The sequence below is a fragment of the Citrus clementina genome, unplaced genomic scaffold (assembly GCF_000493195.1).
Source record: "Citrus clementina cultivar Clemenules unplaced genomic scaffold, Citrus_clementina_v1.0 scaffold_3, whole genome shotgun sequence".
NCBI lineage: Eukaryota > Viridiplantae > Streptophyta > Magnoliopsida > Sapindales > Rutaceae > Citrus > Citrus x clementina.
The window spans coordinates 46,912,248-46,934,579 of record NW_006262339.1 but is presented as its reverse complement, the minus strand read 5'-3'; the positions used below and the strand labels follow the sequence as shown (position 1 = coordinate 46,934,579).

Here is a 22,332-nt window from a genome sequence, read left to right as displayed (position 1 = left end):
CCATCTTGCTGCAGCTCGCGCGAGCTCGCGCGTTGCTTGCTGCAGCTCGCGCGAGCTCGCGCGATGGGTGCTGCACCCATGGCGCTGCAACCCAATCCCACTGCACAATCACGCACCCTTCGCACAAAAAATCTCCGTTACAAAACAACACACTCCCAAAATCCACAACCACCATTACAAGCACTACCACCACCATTGTTATTCTCAAATTTCATTCTTAATTAATCAAATATAAATAAAATGGCTTACTTATGTTGATGGTGTGTGAAGCCGTCGCCGGTGATGGTTGAAGCTGCCGCCGTTTTGCCTCTTGGAGATCTCACGTGAAAGAGGTGGAGTTGGGGGAGAGATGGAGAGGGCACTTTGGTCTTGAAATTTTAGTTTTGGCTAATATTGATTGAAATAAGTTAGTGGGGTTAAAAGTGAAAAATGGAAAATTTTAATGGCTATTTGTGTAAATTCCCCGCACTATATGCGGCGCAATTAAATTTTAAAAAAGGGGTTGCCAAACGCGCCACCAGCAGATGAAACCATACGGTGGTTAATCCTTACAAAACTCCCAAATTTGCTATGGCAAACATAATCATGGAACAAATTCTAATGAAGAAACCAGGGATATCAATTAATAGAAGCATTTAATTTGACCAAAACTGCTAATATCCAAAAAAAAAAAAAAACTTAGGAAAGAACAGGAGCATAATCTCAACAGGAAAAACGAGATGGACAGAGAGGGCAATCAATCTCCGCCAGCCTTCTGGTAAACATAGGTGAGACCGCACTTACCACAATAATGCCTGTCAAAGTGACTGGCCATAAAAGTGCCAGCACCACACTCAGCATTAGGGCACTCCTTCCTCAGCCTCTGCACTTTCCCAGAATCATCAACCTTGTAAAACTGCAACACAGCCAACTTCACCTTCTTCTTCTTGTGCTTGATCTTCTTGGGCTTGGTGTATGTCTTCTTCTTTCTCTTCTTGGCCCCACCACGAAGCCGAAGCACCAGGTGCAGAGTCGACTCCTTCTGGATATTGTAGTCGGCCAAGGTTCGCCCGTCTTCGAGCTGCTTGCCGGCGAAGATGAGGCGCTGCTGGTCCGGTGGGATACCCTCCTTGTCCTGGATCTTCGCCTTGACGTTGTCGATTGTGTCGGAGGACTCCACCTCCAACGTTATGGTCTTACCCGTTAGGGTTTTCACGAAGATCTGCATCTTGTTTGGCTGTGTGACCCAGAGAGGCTGAAGGTTCTACGGCTAGGCTGTGTTTGATTAATGAAAGTTGAGAGCTAGTAGGGTTTTTGTACTGTGGGATTGAATGGCCTGTTTACAAGAATTTCTGAAGTTAGGCCCGCTACTGGCCCAATCAAATATATATAGAAACTGACCCAATGCTTCGCGAGGCTCTGTACTCTTTTAGAAATAAATTTAAGACAGCAGGGAGCATTGGTTGGCTACCGGGTAAGAAAATTACTATCAATTAAACATGTACTTTGTTTATATAGTCAATCAAGATGTTGATGCAAGTCTGAGGTTCTAACGTGGTGTTTATTATGTATGCATTAGCCTTTGCTTCTTTTTAGGGGGGATAAAGTACAATATATCCCTCTTGTATAGGTGTATTCTAATTACTTTTATACATAAGATCTTTAGATAAAAATAAAGAAGTAAAAAAAAAAAATCTTCACATCATCTTAAGAAATTCAAAGCCATGATACCACATCCAATCATGAGAATCCATTTTCCTATGATCACTGACCTTTAGGTGCGGTGCTTGATTTGAAGAAGGGAAAGGGGGTGAGGAAAGTAATTTGAATTCTTTTCTTATTTCCGTTGTTTGGTCGGTCATAATATAACAGAATTTAATTTTCATTAAAATTTAATATTAATCATAATGTGGAATTTAGATTTCTCAATAAAGAGTGATGAATTCAAATTCATTTTCTAGTGGAAGCCAAAACTTGTAAAATTATCCTTCAGTCTTTCATTAACTTATTTAATATTATCAAATAATTTTATTTACAACTTTATTTTATCAATTTAATATTGTAGATAATCAGTTTTATAATAATAAAGTAATAATTTAAACAATTTTATTAACACAATTTATTTATTTATTTATTTTGCACAAATAGAGATATAAATTTAACAATCATCGGAAAGTTGCCGTTGCCACCAACATAATATATTAAGTATATTATTTAAATAATTTTTATCAATTATTTATATAATATATTAATAAATTTATTGTTTAATTTTGTTAACTATATTTATGATAAATATTGAAAGTTTAACACTAACACTATAGGGTGAAATTGTCCAAATAAAAAATAAACATTTCCTTTCTTTGCATAATTTTATAACAAACCAAACATTATAAAAGAATTTCAATATACTCTTTTTCTTGAATTTCTTCCAAACAACGCCTAATTAAAATGAGTAATGATACAGCCACAAACTTTTGTACAAACTTATTTTGTACAAACTGACGTGGCATTAATTCATTGGTTGAATAAAAATATAAATTAATAAAAACAAATCATGTGGGCCAAGTGATATTTAATTCAACCAATCTTATCATGCCACATCAGTTTGTACAAAATAAGTTTGTACAAGAGTTTGTGGCTGTATCATTACTCAATTAAAATTGCAGCAGAATTTAAATGCTTTTTTTGTTATTTTTTATTAGAGTCCGCCGGAAGTAAAACAGCAGTGCTACCTTGCGCGGACTCTGAAGCAAGCTCGCCAGACTTCACCAGAAATGTGTAAAATAAAATAATGTAAAATTTCAGTTTACTTTTTACATGTTGACGAAAATACCCATAATGGTTGCTCTATTTTTCGTCTTGCGGGCAAAATCTTGTCACTTCATTTCGGACAGTAGCATTTTTCCAAGTGAAATACTTACGATGGGTTGATTGACACAATTCACCTTAGCCGTCTACTCGGTCAACCGGGGACTTTCTCATCAATAAAGAAAATACAACTTTAATGAACTAATTAATCAGAGCATTATGATGATAAAGACCAGCTGACTATTACTAATAACTGATATTTAATTCCATAATTATTAACTTTACGTGCATTCATGCGAAGGGCCAGATGTTTTATCATTTTTGGACATGTATCTAATCTAACGTATATATATTTGTCTGGAGATTGCGTCTGAACCCCACGAAGAAAATGACATATAATTGTTTACTTCATTTTTAAAAGAAGCGTGTATATATGTAATTGCTATAGAAATGTCAGACTGCATCTCAAGTTACAGAGCAGAAAACAATTTACACTTTACAAAATTGGAATACTTGAAATGTTTTAATACTAATTAATATGTACAATTAGTTAACCAGTCAATTCACACTTACATTTGGAGATCGATCTAATACAAAAGAAATTCGAACAAAATGATTTCATCACCAGCGGAAGTAAATTAAGATCTTGTTTGAGATTGAGGTGCTGTAACTTTTTAAGTTTATGTGGAAAAAAAATTATAATTATCAAATAAAAATTAGTAATATGCAATAAATATAAATTTTAAATAATAATTTTAGTAAAATTATTAAAGATATAATAATTTTTTTATTATACAAGTGAAATTTATATCAACATACTTTATAAGTTACAGCAGCTAGTGTTTACAAAATATTTTTGTGTTATAACTTTCAAGCTATAACTGTTTAACCTCAATCCCAAACGCACCCTAAACCTGTTGGAAAGTTTCAATTCACGAAACTGCAATGCTTCCTGATCTCACCCTGTGAGCCAGTGAGCACATCAAGGGATCCCACATGCACCATTGCTTTAGCAAATTTTGTTCCCCACATTGCTCCATTCCTTTCATTGTCCAATACCATCTTTGATGTTAACCGGCTGTCCATCAAAGTCTGATCCGAAGTCAACAACCCTCGGTGATTCCTCAGTTCCCGGTAGTACTTGTTGTCCAAACGATTAGGCGTCACAAATTCTTGTGTCACTGTTGGGTCCCTAGTACAGCCTAAGCCGTCTGTTGGTGGTGGCGGCGGGCACTTATTTTTCAAGAAATTAGCGAATCTATGATCCATTGAAGGGTCTTGTGGGTGAGTTGTATTGAAAGCGTAAAGACGCTTGGAGAATGAAGAGCAATGAGAGACACCAATGGAGTGAGCTCCTACGAGTGTCACCATCTCGTCTACGGAAATTCCTTTACGAGCAAACCTTGCAGCTAGTTGTTCCGCGTTGAAGGTAGGAGAAGGGAGATTTTCTGCAATTTCATTGCTGAGAGAGACTCGTCCATCGCGGCGTCCAGCTGGCACGGCGTAGTTGATGCCACCGACCTTGGAAGTACTGTCGCGAGCAGCGAAAGTTAGAATATCTGCACATGACACGGTGTTTGGGCACACAGCTTCAATTTGTGCTTTGGCCTCGTCGATCACCTCGAAGCCTCGTAAGCTTGGGTTGTTGACATGATCGTCTCTCTCTGAAGGTGGGTTTCCTGGTATGGTTTCTAGCAGCACGGAAGCATCACAGCCCTGTGCATGCAGCAGACAAAAATGATATATATATATATCAGATACGTTAATTACGAACGACAACTACTTTCATATCATTTTAATTAATTGAGCGAAAAGAATCAAGCCAAGCACAAACATACTTGATAATCAATTAATTACGATGAGGATGAATAAGAGCATGCATTTACGTACTCTGACAAAGCAGTCGTGGAAATGCATCCTGATGAGGCCTGCGGCTATGCCAGGATTGCAAGACACAGCTTTGTTTACGGCTTTTCTCACAATTGACTCTGCCGATGGACAAGTTGATTTATAGAAGCCTACTTTGAGCTTTGCATTTGCTGATGTTCCCAAAGGCATGGTGGAGACCAGTATGAGGATGCACATGATCATGCAGGAGTCCATCTTAGCGTAGCTCATTGCTAGCCGCGTTTAAGAGAGAAGGTAATAAAAAGATAAAGGAGAACTTGTAAGGCTTTTGATAATTGATTTGATTTTATTTTAGAGGATTTAGGTGATTTGTGAGGGAGTATTTATACATGGAAGTTGAAAAAGATGTGGACAAGGAAGCTATGTGTAAAGAAAGTGGGGTTGGTGTTTACTCTGAGCCACTAGCGTGTATGCGTAGCTCTAACCATGCATATTAATTGCTTGAGGTAGATTGCGTAGCTGTAACCATGCATATTCATTGCTTGAGGTAGATTGAAGTTTTCAAACTAACTGTTCTATGCTAACTTATTCTTCTATCAACATAAGGATGTAATTAATTAATAAACTATCAATCTCTATTTCCATCCTCCTTCATTTGTCAGCTTTACTTTTCTTTTTTCTTTTTTTAATTCATAATTTGTACATTAAGCAGTTTAATCCATTGTTGCTTTCATGCAATTACATTCATATTAATTGCTTAAGGTAGATTGAAGTTTTCTAACTTTGAATTGTTCTTTGCTAACTTATTCTTCCATCGACATCAGGATGTAATTAATTAATAAATTATCAATCTTTGTTTCCATCCTCCTTCATTTGTTAGCTTTACTTTTCTTTTTGCTTTTTTATTTTTTTAATTCATAATTTGCACGCTAAGCAGTTTAATCCACTGTTGCTTTCATGCAATTACATGCATATTAATTGCTAGAGATAGATTGAAGTTCTCTAATTTTGAACCGTTCTATGCTAACTTATTCTTCCATCGACATAAGAATGTAATTAATTAATAAACTTCAATCTCTATCCTCCTTCATTTGTCAATTTTACTTTTTTTTTAATTCATAATCTGTACGTTAAGCAGTTTAATCCACTGCTGCTTTTATGCAATTACATGCATATTAATTGCTTGAGGTAGACTGAAGTTCTCTAACTTTGAACCGTTCTATGCTAACTTATTGTTCTATCGACATAAGAATGTAATTAATTAATAAACTATCAATCTCTATCCTCTTTCATTTGTAAGCTTTACTTTACTTTTCTTTTCTTTTTTTTTTTTTATTCATAATTTGTACGTTGACCAGTTTAATCCACTGCTGCTTTCATGCAATTACATGCATATTAATTGGTTGAGGTAAATCGAAGTTCTCTTTTTTTGTATATTAAACCATATGGTATCCTAAAACTACATTGGGTCTCGATTAATCCATATTCGAGTCGGGTAGGACCACTAGGGCGATAAAGCTCTCTCAATAAGTATTTAACGCAGCTGCATTCCCAAGCCTTGAACTGAGGACCTTAGTTAAGTTAGAACAACCACTTACTAGTTGATCTACGCACTTGTTGGTAGATTGAAGTTCTCTTTGAACCATACGCTTTCATGCAATTACATGCATATTAATTGCTTGAGGTAGATTGAAGTTCTCTAACTTTGAACCTTTCTATGATAACTTATTCTTCCATCGACATAAGAATGTAATTAATTAATAAACTATCAATCTTTACCCTCCTTCATTTGTCAGCTTTATTTTTTTTCTTTTTTTAATTAATAATTTGTACGTTAAGCAGTTTAATCCATTGCTGCTTTCATGCAATTACATGCATATTAATTGCTTGAGGTAGATTAATTTTATACATCAGATCTTCAGATAAAAATAAAGAAGTTAAAAAAAAAAGTCTTCACATCATCTTAAGAAATTCAAAGCCATGATACTATATCCAATCACGAGAATTCATTTTCCTATGTGTTGAGTGTTAGAAAATGTATATTTATAAAGGAGAAAATCATCATTTTACATTTCAAGTCTTACTAACACCCTTACTTTTATATATTTAAGCTTCTTGTGATTTAATTACGTGTGTTTTATTTTAATTAAGTATTTTATGTATTTTAGACGCATCATGGTTATTTCACAATGAAGGAGAAATCAGACGGCAAAACGGACATCACTTTTGAACTCAAGACAGTCGAAAACCTTAGGAGGAGTATAAAAGGAAAAATGTCATTGTTTACATGTACGGCACTATTCACATGTGCGGTATTGTCCATGTTACTGTTCATGACACTGTTCACACATACGGACCGATGACGTGGCATTGACCGATGATGTGGCATTAACTGATGAGGTGTCATAATTCTATTGGACAAAATTTATATACACTATTGATCGGTGACGTGGAAGCATGTTAGTGGATCGCGCGTACGGTACATGTATTTAACTCATTGCTAGCTGTGTTTAAGAGATAAGATAATTAAAAGATATAGGAGAACTTGTGAGGCTTTTGATATTTGATTTGATTTGATTTTGGAGGATTTAGGTGATTTGTGAGGGAGTATTTATACATATAAGTGAAAAAAGATGCGGACAAGGAAGCTATGTGTAAAGAAAGTGGAGTTCGTGTTTACTCTGAGCCAATAGCGTGTATGCGTAGCTGTAACCATGCATATTAATTGCTTGAGGTAGATTTAAGTTTTCTAACTTTGAACTGTTTTGTGTTAACTTATTCTTCCATTGACGTAAGGATGTAATTAATTAATAAACTATCAAACTCTGTTTCCATCCTCTTTCGTTTGTCAACTTTACTTTTCTTTTTCTTTTTTATTTTTTTAATTCATAATTTGTACGTTAAGCAGTTTCAGCCACCGCTGCTTTCATGCAATTGCATGAAATTAACTTGTATTAAGATGTAATAAGCTCAATCCCGCGCATGGTAAAGAATGATATTTGCTATTTTTTGTTTCTTTGAAAATTTCCATGATTCGGGGTTATAATAGTATTAAATTTGTCTAGGGAAATGAATTACCAGCGCACGCAACCGATCAACTTGCAGATATATATATATATATATAATCTTTACATTATTCTTAAATGTTATTACCGAAGGTTCATCGAGTCTGGCCTTGTATAGCACCTCTCATTTTTAGTAACCGGTTCAAGAAATTGCGACGGGTCTCTTTCCCTTGTATCCGTTCATGAACAGTTGTAATGTGAAATTTGGTAATTAAATGACAACTATAATTTGTCTTTCTTGCATCTGAAATGCGAACCCACAGTAACATAGAAACCACCATCACTATGATGTAATCTGGGCATAGAATTATTTAGTAGCTACTAGGTTTATGTTGTCCAGCAAATTAGAAAGTCTGACAAAATCTATAACCAAACATACGGAGCTTGTACATGGATCTAGTCTTATTGTCATTAAACACAAGACAATAGATGAAAGAGCGCTAATATTTGTCCCGGGTCAAATCTCGAAACTGACTAAAACGACACCGTTTTGTCTATTAATTTTGTTTTTGTTTTCATTTGCTATCAACGACGACGTTTGGCTTGGATAAACATCAACAGAACTTAATTGCTTCATCTTCTTTGTTCTCCTTCTTCTCATTTCATGAAACAGCCACGTTTCACCAGCAACTCAACTGCTCAACCACAACCCAACTGCAGATCGTCTTGCCGCAGCCTCTGCATCATTATCATTTACCAAGCCTTGGAGTCTGGGCCACTTTCCTTGGAAAACTGGCATGCATTTTTTTTTTTGGCTCCACGATGCCACCCATTTTTCCCCCTCCAAAAGGATGGTTTGTGTCAATTATTATAATTGTCAGCATCATTTGAATGTGAAACTTTTGGGATTTGATCACTGGTCACTCCTTTTGACTAATTTTTTTTGGTTTAAAAATCAAGAATGTTATCAACACGCAAGAATCAATCTTCAAGGGACAATGTCGAAACTTGTCCAAGTTGAAGCCGCTGATGTTTGCCTGATTAGGGGTTCTGCAGCAACGAAGAGGAAGAAGCAGCTGGGTTAAGAAAACGAAGAAGAAGGAAGAAGCAGGGTTCTGTTTTTTTTCACTTTATACAAGGCAAAACGACATCGTTTCATAACAAGTCAGGACAAAAAATAAAAGCATTGAAACGACGCCGTTTTAATTGCTTCGGGGTTTGACCCGGGGCAAACATCATTTTCCTAGATGAAATCTAAATAGGAATAGGAAGAGACATGTTGCGAATTGCCAAATTCATCAAATGGATCGATTCTAACTTGACTTCTGGCTAATAGCAGAATAGGACGCGAGTCAGTTTATACCGTTTCAATCCTGAAAGCTAAACAAGCTCAATGGAAGAAATATGGGTGGTGCCCATAATGTATGTGAGTTCCAAACGGATGCTCAATCTTCGAAACAACAAGAAGTGAACATATCAGCTTGCAACGAAAGGATGCTTATGAATTTATATTCTTATTTAGATAATAATTTCTAGCGCATATGATATTTAAGATCCTAACATTTTATCACGTAGGGTTGACCGAACTAGGTATCTTGTCCACTTATATTGATTTCATATTATATCAAATGATAAAAACTCACGGATAAAACTAATCCTTAAAATTTGGTTTATAAAAGAATGGTGTCCCTAAATTTAAATTATATTATTTAACCCACATGGAATTTAGGGCCGTAATAAAATATTTAATTATAATCATATATATTGATAAATTGCATATTAAAATGATGACGTATTTCATGAAAGTAGGCATGTATCATATCTTTTAGAAAGTCAAACTATTTGATCTCTAAATGTTATATTCAATATATATGTATATTATGTTACATATGGGCTGTTTATTTTTAGTGAAGCTCCTATCATTCTTTAAAAAAAAAAAAAAAACTCTTATGAAACTCCACTTATTATTTACATAGAATAAAAGATTATAATAGAGCTTAATTAAATTTTTATCATTTTTTTTCATAAAAATCTTATCGTTATATATAACTTATTACTTTATTGTCTGAAAATTATTTTGATTTATAAAAACTAATCATATCGTTTAAAGATGAGAGGGTTCATGATTTGTAAGTGTAAAAATATTTTTATTTTAATTAGATTCATTTTGCCTTTTCAATTTTCATGTCATTTCTTCTAGCAGTAGAACTACGATTTCAAATATAGGGTTTTATAAGGATTTTAAAGGGGTGTGAAGAGCACTATTTTTTTTTTTTTTTTTTTTTTGGGTGAAAGACTTTACATATGGGCTGTTGGGCTTCAACAAGAGGAGACATTTGTTCACTTTGGACTTTGAAGTGGATGAGTGTCTTATGGCTGCTAATTGCTAGTGGGCTGACCGCTGAGCTACTTCAAGACATGATTTTCCAACTTCTAAGAATATTGAATGCAGACGACATGTCGTTGGAACATCCGGTAAAGTGGTGGACTCGTGGCTGACCTTCGCCGTCTCCGAACCACGCTACGATTGGTCTACTCTATAGTAGCGGAAACAACACACAACGCCTGAGCTGGAAAGAAAAGGCCAAAAAAAAACACTTTGTTTTCAGTTTCACGAATTATACAATTTTTGCGGTCAGATTCGGACCATTAGTTGAATAGTATCGCCTCTCCTTGAAAAGCATGTCTGCAGCAGCATCAGCATTTACCTTTAGTTTAAGCCCCAACCCATTGAATCTCACCCACTTGTTGCAAAGAAACACAAGTCTTATTGTTTTCAGTTCCGCTTCCACATCCATTGGTCGAAACTTAAAGCCCCCTTCCTTAAGACGTCAATTGTTATTCGGAGTCCCCATTCCACATGGATCCTTCAAGCGAAGCTCCTCCATCTTCACTCCCTCAAGGCATTTTTTCTCTCCTGTCATGGAGTGGCAGGATTGCACGTAATATTAATTCCTCCTCTTTTTTTTTTTTTTGGGTTTTATTATTATTAATATTAACTCCATTTAGTTGGAGAAAAAAAAAAGGAGTGCTTGCAATAAACTTTAGTTTGGACAAATTAAATGCAGGGTGAAGAGTGAGATCGACGTGCCTGTTTCAGTGGCTTACAATGCTTACTCTGATCGTGAATCAATTCCCCGATGGATGCCATTCATTTCATCTGTAAAGGTGCCTGCCTTCCATTCGTGTGCTTAATATTTTAATTACTTCTTCAGGTTAGGTATTAGGAGAAATTGACAATGACTTTGATGTAATAGATATTGGAAGACAAGCCTGATTTATCAAAATGGTCGCTCAAGTATAAAGCGTTCGGTCGTGATATTGAATTCTCTTGGCTTGCTAGAAATATGCAGGTGAGGACTGGTGATTGTGAAATATGGAAACATTTTGAGAAAAGCCAAAAAAAAAAAAAAAAATTATTTCATCCAATTGATTTGTTGATTTTTGTGTATGTTTGTTTCTTTTACTGCTTGCAGCCCATTCCTAATCAGAAAATCCACTGGAGATCTCTTGAAGGTCTGCCTAACAGGTAACCACAGTAAATCTCAGTAGGTTAAATCTGTAATTTGCAAGAATGTTGTTTGAATTTACCATCTAGAATCAATGAGTTAGATTCTTTGTTTCAAAATCTTCTGTCCATAGCTTTCAGGAGGAAAACCTTTTGGGTGGAAAGCGCAACATCTTAGGACCTTTATGAAGGCTCTAACATTACCTCTTTATGTCTTCATATTGCCTATGATCAGGCATTGCCATCTAAAACATAGCATTGGCACGTAACATGACTCTTTACTCGTTCACTTGTCCTTATTACTCCTCCAAGTTCTGCCATTTGTAACTTACGAAAAATTTGATCATCTACATGTTACATGATATCTGTTTATTAAACGCCTTTCTTTATTGGATACCGGTATATTTGAGTTTATATCCGAGTTGATAAGTTGATTTGTCATGTGGCAGAGGTGCTGTTCGGTTTTTTCCCAAAGGTCCTTCATCATGCATAGTGGAAGTAAGGCCACTTTGTAGACTATATAATTCGATTTTAGATCATATTTTTTTACAGAAGTGTGAAATTTCCTTTATACGTGATTATAATCACATTCCACCGTTCACTGCCTCTGTGAGCCCTTACTTTATGTTTTTCTCTTTCAGCTTACCGTTTCATATGAAGTTCCTCAGCTTTTAGTTCCCTTTGCATCAGTAAGTATTCTCATCTTCGTTTAGATTGTATTGTGGGTTCTTAGTAGAGGAATGCTTCTAATTGGAAAGAAAACTAGTGCCAGAAGATTCGTGTGCCATTTGGTTGTCAATTAGATGAATAATTCATTATTTTCAAAATAGGGATTTTCTTGATATTCTAAGTAGCTTGAAGTATTTAATCATGTTTCCTGTCATTAATTTTCTTCAGGCACTTAAACCTTTTCTTGAAACCCTACTTAGACGTGGATTGGATCGCTTTGCAACATTTGCTAAAAGCTATTAGCAGACTCAATTTTCGATGGTCTGGATTGGGTAATTTAATTAAACTTCAAGTTATTGATTTCCACTGTGGCTATCATTTTATAAATTGGATTACAATTTTCTTGACTTTTGATTGTATTGCCCGTCATGAAGAGTGATGAAGGCTTCATACAAACCGAAACTCTCAATGTAAATCTATTCTCTAGCATCGAACTACAGTACTTGAATATACATGCATCTGCCGTTTTTATACGTGGATGCTGCATAGTTGCTACTTGATAGTGATACCTTATATATTGAGCTTCTGCAATTATAATCACCATAAATGGCAGAATCAGTCCTATGCATTTCCTTATATGCCCACACGCAACATCATGGAAAAGTATTCTTTAACCCAACGCAATACCACAATCTCCCTGGAGCTCTAAATCCAGGTTATCAATCAGAACCACCGGATCTTGATCTCAAAGGTTTAGGAACTATCTTAAAAAGTTAAACGTCAATAAATGTCACGTGACACATATACCAGAACCCACGTGGAGCTGCTCCATGACAAAGCAATGGACTTAAGAATGTCCGTATATGAAGTATAATGCAGAGTGCTGTGAATCTTGGAATCTGATGAGTATTTTCGAGGTAACATTCTCAGTGGACATGGTTTCTAAACATGCTGAGGGCTTTGAGCAATCGTTCAGGAAGCCACCGTAATCTGATCCCTCACTTACTGAGAGGAATCCGTATTTGAAATATCTTACTGGCATCAATTTAGTTGTTGCTCCCCTACTTTCTGGGTGACTGATGTAGCCTAAGCCACCAATTAAGTTGCGATTCGTAGAAACTGAACATGAGAAGTTCTTACAATGTTTGTTCTTTGAAATAAATTGATAAGGATTATTTCCCGTTACAGAAACAATACAAAAGGCATTCGGCATTCAACATTCAAGATTCAACTAGATTTGTTCTGATTGGACTTTAATCAGTTTCTGAAACTAGAAAGCTGAAACCCCGTGACAAGTGGTAGACATGAAGAAATTACAACAGTCAACAACAAACTGAAGTGATCCGGTTGAAAAAAAAAGAAAAAAGGAGGCCCACCCAACAGCTCGTAGAGCTGCCTGTATTGGATTGGGCCACTGTTAAGCCCGTCAGATACTTCTTTCGAAAACTTTATGGAAGTGTGTCTACTATCTCTAGCATTTAGTTTTAGTTTTAGTTTTTTCTTTTTTTTGGGAAACATTTAGGGTGCATTTATTTTTGGATTGGGAAAGATCGAAATGATTTAGTTATGTTTATTTGCTAAAAACATTAAAGAAAGAGAACTGATTTTAAATAGGATTTACAAGTTTGAGAATGATAATGGGAATTCATTCACATAAGAAGAGGTGGAAATAAAAATATATATTAATTGAAATACAATTTACTCCAATTTAAATTCCTATAACTTAAATAAATAATTTATTTTTATTTTAATTCTCCATTCTAATTTCAACTTATTTCGAGACAAACTAATGGCGATTCATAGAGAGTAAACGCACTATTAAGTCCATTAAATTTAGTTATTTATAATTTAAGCTCAATTGAAATCTAGTATTAGCCAGCTACTCGATATCTAACCGCTAGCCCAACAGCCAGGATGCTGCATTCGGCGTATACCTCAGCCTCCGGAGAAGCCCAATATTAGACGTTCGTTGGCGCAGTAGAGAGTGCAATCGAAGCTGTGATAATAGCGATACTAGTGAGATAAGAAAGTGACAGAGGAACGTGTTATTTACGAATTTTGAGAAAAAATAAAAAGAAAAACAAAGAAAATTTTGTTAAATTAAGATGGTACATGTACACAATACAGTCTCCGTCACAAATAAAAAATGACATCATGCGGGCGACCACCTTAGATCATCAACTATAAAAAATCCACAATGACTTTACACAGAAATAATATATTATAGGACCCATTTCACCACCACCACCACCACATGTCACGATATGTACACCAACCATGACCACACCTGCAAAACTGCTAGCTGCTTTTTGTAAAATATCGGGCTGAAGCAGCCAGAAACAGTATAAATACCCCCCCTCCCCTATAATCAGGAGATTTTTTCTAGATTGTATTTACATTCAACAGCTGTCATTGCCGTCCAATAAGCTTCTCAGGCTGCAGAGAGCCTCTGCAGACAGGCTGCAACACCTCATTCTCCGTTGCCGAGGTGGTGACGGCTCCCTGTGATCAAGGGAAGTGAAGCATACAATAATCACAGTCAGATTGTCAAATGTGTTCAGGCGCAAGGCCTCCATGACAAGGTCCCTGGCACATTGCTCAGGGTCATCGTGCCGCCGAAGTCCTCGGAGCACAAGGCTAACTGCATGCTGACTTGACATAACATCCCAGATTCCATCACAGCCAATAATGAGAAACTCATCACCTTCTGTTAAAACCATCTGCTGGAACTCTGGCTCTGCTATAAGTGGCGAAGAAGAACCTCGAGGAAGCTTCATGTCCCAATCTCCCAAGGCCCGGGAGACTGATAAAACACCATTCAGATACCCATCATCAACATACCCACCCAACTCTTCCACCCGCCTACGTTCTGACGGGTATATCGGCCTGTGGTCTTGAGACAAGTCAATTGCCTCTCCCTTCCGGCAGAGAACTGCTCGGCAATCACCAGCATTAGCTACCATCAGAAACCTGGAAGAAGAAGAAGAAGAGGAATACGTATCAATCAGCAAGGGAGAGAAGAAAGAAGAAAGGGCAACCGTAATCAGGGTGCATAGAGGGATTAAAGATCCAAAAGAAAGAATTTACCTTCCAAATATCATAGCTGTAAGGGCTGTGGTCCCAGAGGAGCTACTAACACTGCAGTCATCAGCCAGAGCTTGATCAGCCATAAGATATGCTTTCCGAAGGGAGCTTTCCACCCCTTCCAAGAAAACATCATCTTCTTCAGAAGACTGGGGGAAACTAACATCTTCAAAAAGAAATCTCATCACATTTTTCCTGATATATGCTGCCGCTTCAGGACCGCCATGACCATCAAACACCTGATAATCTAACGTTCATCAGACATACAACAAGTAATTTCACCAAATTAAGCCAGAAAAAGTGTACAAAACAAAAAGGTTAATTACCCCATAAAATGCATTTGGCTTGGGAAATTTGAAGCAGGGTCCCAAGTGCGAGGACAGGTCGTCTATGCATACATGCTCATCTTCCATGTATCTACGAGGACCAATGTCAGCAAAACTACCAGAACGAATGCTGGGGACAAATTGCAGGACGGCAGACTCAAGACTCACATCTGGAATTTTTTCTACAGGTTTTATATCCTACAATAGAAAATTAATCTGACATTAAGTATACCATTTCAGATTCAGAAGATAACAGCTGTCCAAAAAGAAATTACAAATAACTTCACTATAAAACCAACCACACATGGATATATAGAAAGTAGTTCCAAATTCACATGGATGAGAATAAGTATCTAATGCAGCTCATCCATTCACATGGTAATATTCACAAAAACAGTCCTCTATCATGTCCAGTCAACTAAGGTGAAAACAATGCACTTGTGCAAGGTTAAATTGCACCCAAAATAAATAAATAAATAAATGGGTAAAGTTCTAAAAGATATGCCTTTTTCTCATGATACATGAATCGCTTTACCAATTAGTGGTCAAGTCAGTCAAACATAATATGTGAATTCCACATCTTTTCATCAAAGAATCAGATTCCTCAAATCTAACCTAGCCCGATTGTATTCTTCAAAAGTTTTTAAAGAAATTAGTCGCTATGGATGATATACATTAGTTTTGTTGGCATATAACTAACCTGTGTCCAAGAAAAAATCTCAAATTGATTAAAGTCAATAGGGGAAGCCCCGTGTCAAAAGTAATTACCGAGAAGATCAATTAATTTTCACCAACAAGACTCTAGAATTCATGCTTCAACAAGAAACTACACTACAACAACAATTCTTCAGCAACTAACATAAAAACATCATCCAAATGAAGTATTTAAGTCGGCTGATAGCAAATAATCAATTCGATATCATAAAACATAAAACTGCTCTACATGTAATCAACTAAAGAACCCATCATAATTCAAGAATATCTAGAAAGGGAAACCAACCACTTGAGAGCTGCACAGGTCGGTTGAGACAGGCTCCGAAACACGAACTTGGTTAAAACTTTTCGGAGAAACCGGCGGCGTAACCGTAACAATATCTTGAATCTCTTCAATTTTATTCCCTTTACGAAAGTAGTTATTAACATTAACATCCAACACAGGCACGCTCTGTTGCAAACAAACAATCTCCGTTTCAGCTACCATCTTCAACAACCATTTACCAACCAGCAAAAACCTCTCTTCAAATCTTTTCTGAAGATCCAAATGTTCCAGGAAAAAACAAAATTAAATAAATAAAAGTCTAAAATTTGTTGCTGTTGTTTTTGCTTCTGTAAGAGTTATTATTTATTTTCGCGCAAGTTATCAAATTTTGAAGTCAGTGGGCGAGAGCCGGTATATATAGGGTCAGGACTCGGAGACCGGTAACTGGTGGCTACCGGTGAAAGTAGTTCGGTTAATGGACACGCGTGAGTCGGGGAGCCATATGATTTGGGAGTCTGTTGATCACACAGGCAAGAATTAAAACCAAAAGCTTAGCTTGATGGACACGTGAATGTTTTTAGATTGACGCGTGAGCTTTCAAACTTTTGTTGTTATTTCCTCCAAAATGACACGACGGTCCTTCATGTACTTTCCATAGATGAGTTGTCAAGTTGACTTTGTGTGACAAATTAAATAAGGGGTAAAATGGAAACGAGGGGTTTACAGGGTTACTTTGGGGAATACGTGTTTTTCAGCCGACAAGGATTCTTATAACTGCGGTTATTTTCTTAGTCGGCGTTCACACTTGTTGAAAAGAATTGTACCGTGAGGTGCGAATCTCGATCGGAATCCATACTTTCTGTGTACAGCCGTATACAGATGAAAAGACCCCCTTGTTTTGAGTGAATGACACGTGTTTTGTAATCTTTGCGGGCACCGCAGTAACAGTTGCATAGACCGCAGGTCCGCAGGATCGTAGATGTGGCGGACCCCACCAGCTTGGACGGTCGTGGTAAGTCTAGACTCGTCTGGCGATGGTTGGAAGTTGGAGCCTCCGCGCAAATCTTTGTAAAACAATTGTCTAGTTTTATACGTCAGTATTTTGTACGGAACACACGTTGAAAGTCTGATTTATTTTCGGCTCCTGCCTTATTGGGCATGTGGAACATGAAATTTCGTAAACAAGTCCAAAATTGAGGATAACAATTGGATCGGATTCCGGTTTTTGTAGTATAATAAAAAATTTTAATTGACGTTTATCGAAGGCAAATTATTGAAATGGGACACCAGTGATCCTATGTCGTCAAATTACAATTGGGAGTTTCATTTTCAGTGGCCAAATAAATTGTCCTCATCATCAACTCTTATTCTATTGTAAAATTGCCGAAGTACTATGTGCGAATTCAAAACCCAATTGGTTGTCGGCTGTTGTCCATTTAATGGCCCCCGTTGAAACTTCGGTGCCAGCATACGTGTCTCAAACCAACAACTCCAATTGACGGGTGCTTTAACCTATTTCAGCCCCGACTTCAAGTGAAATTAACAATAACAATTGTGCTGAAAAATCTCCAAAATAAGATTTTAATCGGTTCATTGACGTCAACAATTAGGTAAACGGTGGGAAGTTGCTTGGGTAATCCCTCAAAATTGACCGTTTTAGTTTTTTTTTTTTTTTTTTTTTGCCCTTTTGTTTGTTTATTTTCTCCATTCATATCGCAGAACATGGGGTGGGATTGGGAATAAATGTTTGACGTGGCGTGAGCCTGAGCCTGAGCCCGAGCCTCTAGTGCATTCTTTCTTATCGTTAAGCTTTTAGGCACTCCAACAACTTGCTTATAGTTTTGTATTTATTGCTATATATATTTCTGTATGGACTCTGAAAATTGGAGAGGTCCATTTTGGGTACTGCCGAACAGCCTTAGCTGCACACAACTTGAACCAAAAGCTGGCTAGAAGCAAGTAATAGTGCCATAGTGGGTTTTGTTTGTTGTCCAACTAGCCAGCCCACTAATAATTTGCGCAGGTGCCGCCAATCTTGCAGACACGGACTTCTACGCCGAGCTCTTTCCATTGAACCGCACGCAGTATTAGTTTATAATTAAAAGAGCTTGTGGTGGTGTCTACTCTCTAGTTGCTTGACAACACTAAGAGTCTGGACAGACTCATGGCGGCTGGTCCTTTTAATAAAATAAATTTCAATTCATGATCAGAGGACACCTTTAGCCACTCACTGCAAGATGCGTTTGTGAAACAACCACGGCAATGCATGCCTTTCTTTCAAGCAAAAACAATATTACTTCTTTGTCAAAAAGAGAAGAAGGAAAAAAAGAAAAGAAAAGAAGCAATATTACTATTGGCATTCCCTCGTGTCCACCACCAAGTAAGTCCACAATTTATTGCGTGCAAAGATAAAAACGCCTAATATTCCTACTAATCGCTTTTGGAAAGGGATAACTCAATATTAATTATTATTTACAGGGAGCTCTGTCCCCGCTCAGGGGAGAGATTGATACGTTTGGGAAATTGTAATCTTTTCTTTTTCTCCTTTCTCTTTTAGTTTTTATTATTTAGTTATGAGAAATGATCAACTATCCATCCTAAAATATCATGTCATTAAAAATACTATAAAAGTTGAAATTTATTTAATTTTACACAGTATTTACACTAGGTATCACTCATCTTCATATGCGTTATTTGCTGTCTAAAATTAGTAACATAAGGATAATTTGATCTTTCAATGAATTATTAGCCACATAACCTTAAATTATCATGTTATTAAAAAATTTTCAACACTTTGAAATTATATCATTTACCCACTCTAAATTTACAATATGTATTGTTCATCTACCAGTGGTTAGCTTCCATTCTAAAGTGATAACGTCACAAGGGTAATTTAAATATTTTAACATGCAGAATAAAAAATTATTAGTCTTTCATCTTAAGCTTATCTTGTTATCAAAATATTATAAAAGATTGAATTTGTTCAATTTTTCACTTTAAGTTTGTAATTTATGTCAAACGTCTGCCAAAATGTTAACCGTTGTTTGTAATCAATAATGTCACAAAGGTAATTTAGATATTTAATATACTAAATACAAAATAAAATAATAGTTTAAAATATAAAACAAAATACTATTTTTTATTACCAATATTCATTTAAACACACTTAAAACTCTATTTTTCTGCTCACATTAATTCCATAAATTACTTAAATCCTAATTCATAAACACACAATCAATCCAATTCTGAAATTCGATTTCATAATTTGAAAAAGCTAAATTTTATTTTATTCCTATTATTCATGGTACAAGGTCAAAAATACCCTTAAATTAAATGATAAAGTGGCTATTTTACTTAATTTTTTTAAATGTTCTTGTGTTGTTAACATTTTGTGGGTAGTTGACACAGTTTACAAACTTATGGTAGAAAATAAAATAAATTCAAATGTTTACAGTATTTTTTATAACAAGATAAACTTAGGGTATATAGCTAATAATTTCCTTATGTATTTTTACAATAAATTGAATCTCAATGGCAAAATGGTCATTTTGCTAAAATTCTGTTAATTTTCTAACAGAAGCTAATGATTTAGTAGATAAATGTTACAGATTGTAAGTTTAGGGTGGATGAATGATGCAGCTTGAAAGTGCTGCAATATTTTTTATAATAGGACAATTTAAAAAGCTATGGCTAATAATTTCTCATTTAAAATAAAAATAAGGATAAAGATGAAGAGTTATTATTTTTAAAATAAAAACAAACAAAGAACAACAATTAGATAACAATTAAAAGCCCATCACCACTCTCTCATTATTTTTTTATTGAACGAAAAGAAATCAATGAAAAAAACAATTAAAAGAAAATTTGAAACATATATATTTTTTAAAATTTTTGCCGTGTGATGTCATCCATCAAGTCCTTTTTTAAAAAATTATTTTGGTCTTCCATTGTCTTATTTTTGGTTCCTATTTCTTATTTTTAGTTTCATTTTATATTTTTACTTGGCGTGCTCTTTAAAGTTTTGTACTTTTGTGCTTTGAATCAGGCTTGCATATTGGTTTCAAATGGGGGTGTATTGAGATATCTCTAAAAGTCCACGAGAAAAATTCCTAAAAGATCCTTTTACGTTTAGCAGATTTTGGCCCATTAAATGTGGTTCACTTTGAAATCAGTCGAGGCCCGGAAATAGATTGAAGAGTTATCCTTCTTACAACACCCAATTAAAAACTGTGATGACACCCAACTTTTTTTAATATTTGTGACTGTTTACATTTAAAATTATAAAAGAGAACATAAAATTACAAGAAATTCAAATTCCTAAATCAGAGACGTACACTTATCTCCGCCAATTAAAAAATCGAAGCGAAGTCCTAATTTCAAGAATATCAACAAATAAACTTTAGTCCATTGACTGAACCAGTAACCTAAATGGTAAATACAAAGATTGAACGAGTGAATACTGCTAGGTTTGATTGTTAATATGGTAGTGAAGAAGAATTCATTGGTGATTGTGGCAAGACCTAATTCTCAGTGGAATACGGCAAATTGGTGGCAGAGCGAAGCGAAGGTTTGGATCTCATGGTGCCAGTCTCGGTTGTGGGTCATTGTGACAGCAACGATATCGGTTTGGGAATATGATCAATCTTTGATAATTACAAATTTGATTGCCTCAGCTTGAAGCTGAGATGTAAGCACCTATATTACATATTTAAGTGAAGGCATGTAAGCTATTTCTGTATGAATTGGGAAAAGAAAAATGCTATTTACCCCGAATGTTAATTCCGAATTTGCGCCCCGAATGTAAAACGCACCGTTTGGTTTTATTTGTTTTTGAGAAGCACGTGTTTCATTTGCTTTAATACTTTCCTTTTTCACTTTCCCTTTCCTTAGCTTTTCTTTATTACACACACACGTTTCTCATTTTCTTGCTTTTCTCTCTTACCCTCACACGTTTTAAATTAATGTAGGAACAATAAATGCTTACGAGTTTTGTAATGTAGAGGTTCAGCACTTTCACAAACTAGTTCCGATTTTGCAGTTTCCAAATGAAATTTTGCATTTAGGGTTTTTCAGCGCTGCAATGAAGTCTCTACTCCGCTTAAACGAAAACAATATGGAAGGAAAAAACAAATGAAATAGGTGCTGCACAGTTGGAGGTAATAAATGAAAAAAGCAAACCAGACACGTTGACTGGCAATCAAATTACACAAAGCAAATGAAACACGTGCTTCTCAAAAACAAATAAAACTAAACGGTGCATTTTACATTCGCGGCGCAAATTCGAGATAAACATTCAGGATAAATAACAGCACTCTAGGGAAAAAAGAAATTACTTACAAAATTCAATTGTGTCTGGACCTTTAGCGTCGTGCTACATTTTGCACATGATCATCCGATGACACTGCAAGCACAAATAAATTGATGTGACAGATTTTTCATCATTGTAAAATATAGTATTTCTCATTGATTTGTACTGGTGGAATTTTAGGTGACAACTTAGAAGCCTAATATTATTGATATTTGATAACATCAAGGCTGATTCTGCTGAACGATAGCCTAAAATCTAATAATTGACCATGCCACAAACACAACTTGCGCGGACAAAAAAGAATATAACATTATCTATTAGAGATTTAGAGTTATCCATGTTTCATTGTAGCTATCGACTAGCTAAAATATTATTTGCTGATGTTGCCCGAAAGCCTCAAATGGAAGATAATTGTTTTATGTATTGGCATTTTAAAACGATTAGTCGATTAGACATATTGGTGAGGAAATCCCCAAACCCCCACTATATATAATCACACCCTACTTAAAAAGGCATTTAACAGTGCAAGATACTGCAGTTTTTTTTTTTAATTTAAAAATATAGTAACATACATACGGCTATTTCCTTGTTAGTTCTATTGCTTTTTAACATTACTTTAAGTCTATCTTCGAACTTCTCTCATTTATTACGAATTTTGACAATAATTTAATAATAGCATTAGCTTGTGCTTGTGGTATATTCTTATATCTTGATTAAATTCCTGAAAATTATAATCTACCAGATTAATATAGGGAAATTACCAGCCCATCCAAAGATGATCAAACATAAAATTATACCATCAGCTGCTAAATTCTTCC

The 22,332-nt window shown here is 35.6% G+C and overlaps 4 protein-coding genes across 10 annotated transcripts in view; 1 reads left to right on the top strand and 3 right to left on the bottom strand.

Moving 5' to 3' along the window:
* LOC112100171 (ubiquitin-40S ribosomal protein S27a-like) overlaps positions 1-1,446 on the bottom strand; it is a 3,567-nt gene extending 2,121 nt beyond the window's left edge. For 3 of the 5 annotated variants that reach the window (XR_002906488.1, XR_002906489.1, XM_024188692.1), the window contains exon 1: positions 784-1,410. Coding sequence is in view for 1 of the 5 variants with exons in the window: in XM_024188692.1 (XP_024044460.1) it covers positions 784-1,207 (424 nt within the window). In the remaining 4 variants the exon portion in view is untranslated. Of the gene's footprint in view, positions 1-249; positions 388-783 lie in introns of all 5 variants that reach the window. The other 2 variants (XR_002906487.1, XM_024188691.1) reach the window with 2 other exon arrangements.
* Positions 1,447-3,714: 2,268 nt separating this feature from the next.
* LOC18048798 (peroxidase 5) lies at positions 3,715-4,905 on the bottom strand. The gene is made up of 2 exons (XM_006444519.2): positions 4,678-4,905; positions 3,715-4,503 (listed from the first exon to the last, which is right to left on the bottom strand). Exons 1-2 carry the CDS (start codon positions 4,903-4,905, stop codon positions 3,715-3,717), a joined length of 1,017 nt encoding a protein of 338 aa, XP_006444582.1.
* Positions 4,906-10,076: 5,171 nt separating this feature from the next.
* On the top strand, positions 10,077-12,338 carry LOC18048797. Of its 2 annotated transcripts, XM_006444517.2 has the most exons (7): positions 10,077-10,582; positions 10,709-10,808; positions 10,898-10,993; positions 11,117-11,169; positions 11,598-11,646; positions 11,790-11,837; positions 12,046-12,338. In XM_006444517.2, the coding sequence occupies exons 1-7, from the start codon at positions 10,323-10,325 to the stop codon at positions 12,118-12,120; spliced, it is 681 nt and encodes a 226-aa protein (XP_006444580.1). In that variant the 5' UTR covers positions 10,077-10,322; the 3' UTR covers positions 12,121-12,338. The 2 variants fall into 2 exon arrangements, with proteins under 2 accessions (XP_006444580.1, XP_024044779.1); XM_024189011.1 differs by lacking the exons at positions 11,598-11,646; positions 11,790-11,837; positions 12,046-12,338 and adding an exon at positions 11,283-11,542 and having other exon boundaries at positions 10,078-10,582.
* A 1,569-nt stretch (positions 12,339-13,907) lies between these two features.
* On the bottom strand, positions 13,908-16,598 carry LOC18049084 (probable protein phosphatase 2C 2). Of its 2 annotated transcripts, none has more exons than XM_006444515.2 (4): positions 16,228-16,598; positions 15,228-15,425; positions 14,905-15,140; positions 13,908-14,787 (listed from the first exon to the last, which is right to left on the bottom strand). In XM_006444515.2, exons 1-4 carry the CDS (start codon positions 16,426-16,428, stop codon positions 14,217-14,219), a joined length of 1,206 nt encoding a protein of 401 aa, XP_006444578.1. In that variant the 5' UTR covers positions 16,429-16,598; the 3' UTR covers positions 13,908-14,216. The 2 variants fall into 2 exon arrangements, with proteins under 2 accessions (XP_006444578.1, XP_024044837.1); XM_024189069.1 differs by having other exon boundaries at positions 15,228-15,318; positions 16,228-16,316.
* Positions 16,599-22,332: the final 5,734 nt, after the last annotated feature.

Bases quoted from the DNA above. Each gene is read 5' to 3' on its own strand.
- LOC18048798 (XM_006444519.2), bottom strand. From the start codon at position 4,905: ATGAGCTACGCTAAGATGGACTCCTGCATGATCATGTGCATCCTCATA. The intron at 4,504-4,677 runs GTACGTAAATGC...CTGCATGCACAG, and splicing joins TCCACGACTGCTTTGTCAGA to GGCTGTGATGCTTCCGTGCT.
- LOC18048797 (XM_006444517.2), top strand. From the start codon at position 10,323: ATGTCTGCAGCAGCATCAGCATTTACCTTTAGTTTAAGCCCCAACCCA. The intron at 11,647-11,789 runs GTAAGGCCACTT...TTTCTCTTTCAG, and splicing joins CTTCATCATGCATAGTGGAA to CTTACCGTTTCATATGAAGT. The intron at 11,838-12,045 runs GTAAGTATTCTC...AATTTTCTTCAG, and splicing joins TTTTAGTTCCCTTTGCATCA to GCACTTAAACCTTTTCTTGA.
- LOC18049084 (XM_006444515.2), bottom strand. From the start codon at position 16,428: ATGGTAGCTGAAACGGAGATTGTTTGTTTGCAACAGAGCGTGCCTGTG. The intron at 15,426-16,227 runs GTTGGTTTCCCT...TTTCTATTGTAG, and splicing joins ACCTGTGCAGCTCTCAAGTG to GATATAAAACCTGTAGAAAA. The intron at 15,141-15,227 runs GTAATTAACCTT...TTAGATTATCAG, and splicing joins AGCCAAATGCATTTTATGGG to GTGTTTGATGGTCATGGCGG.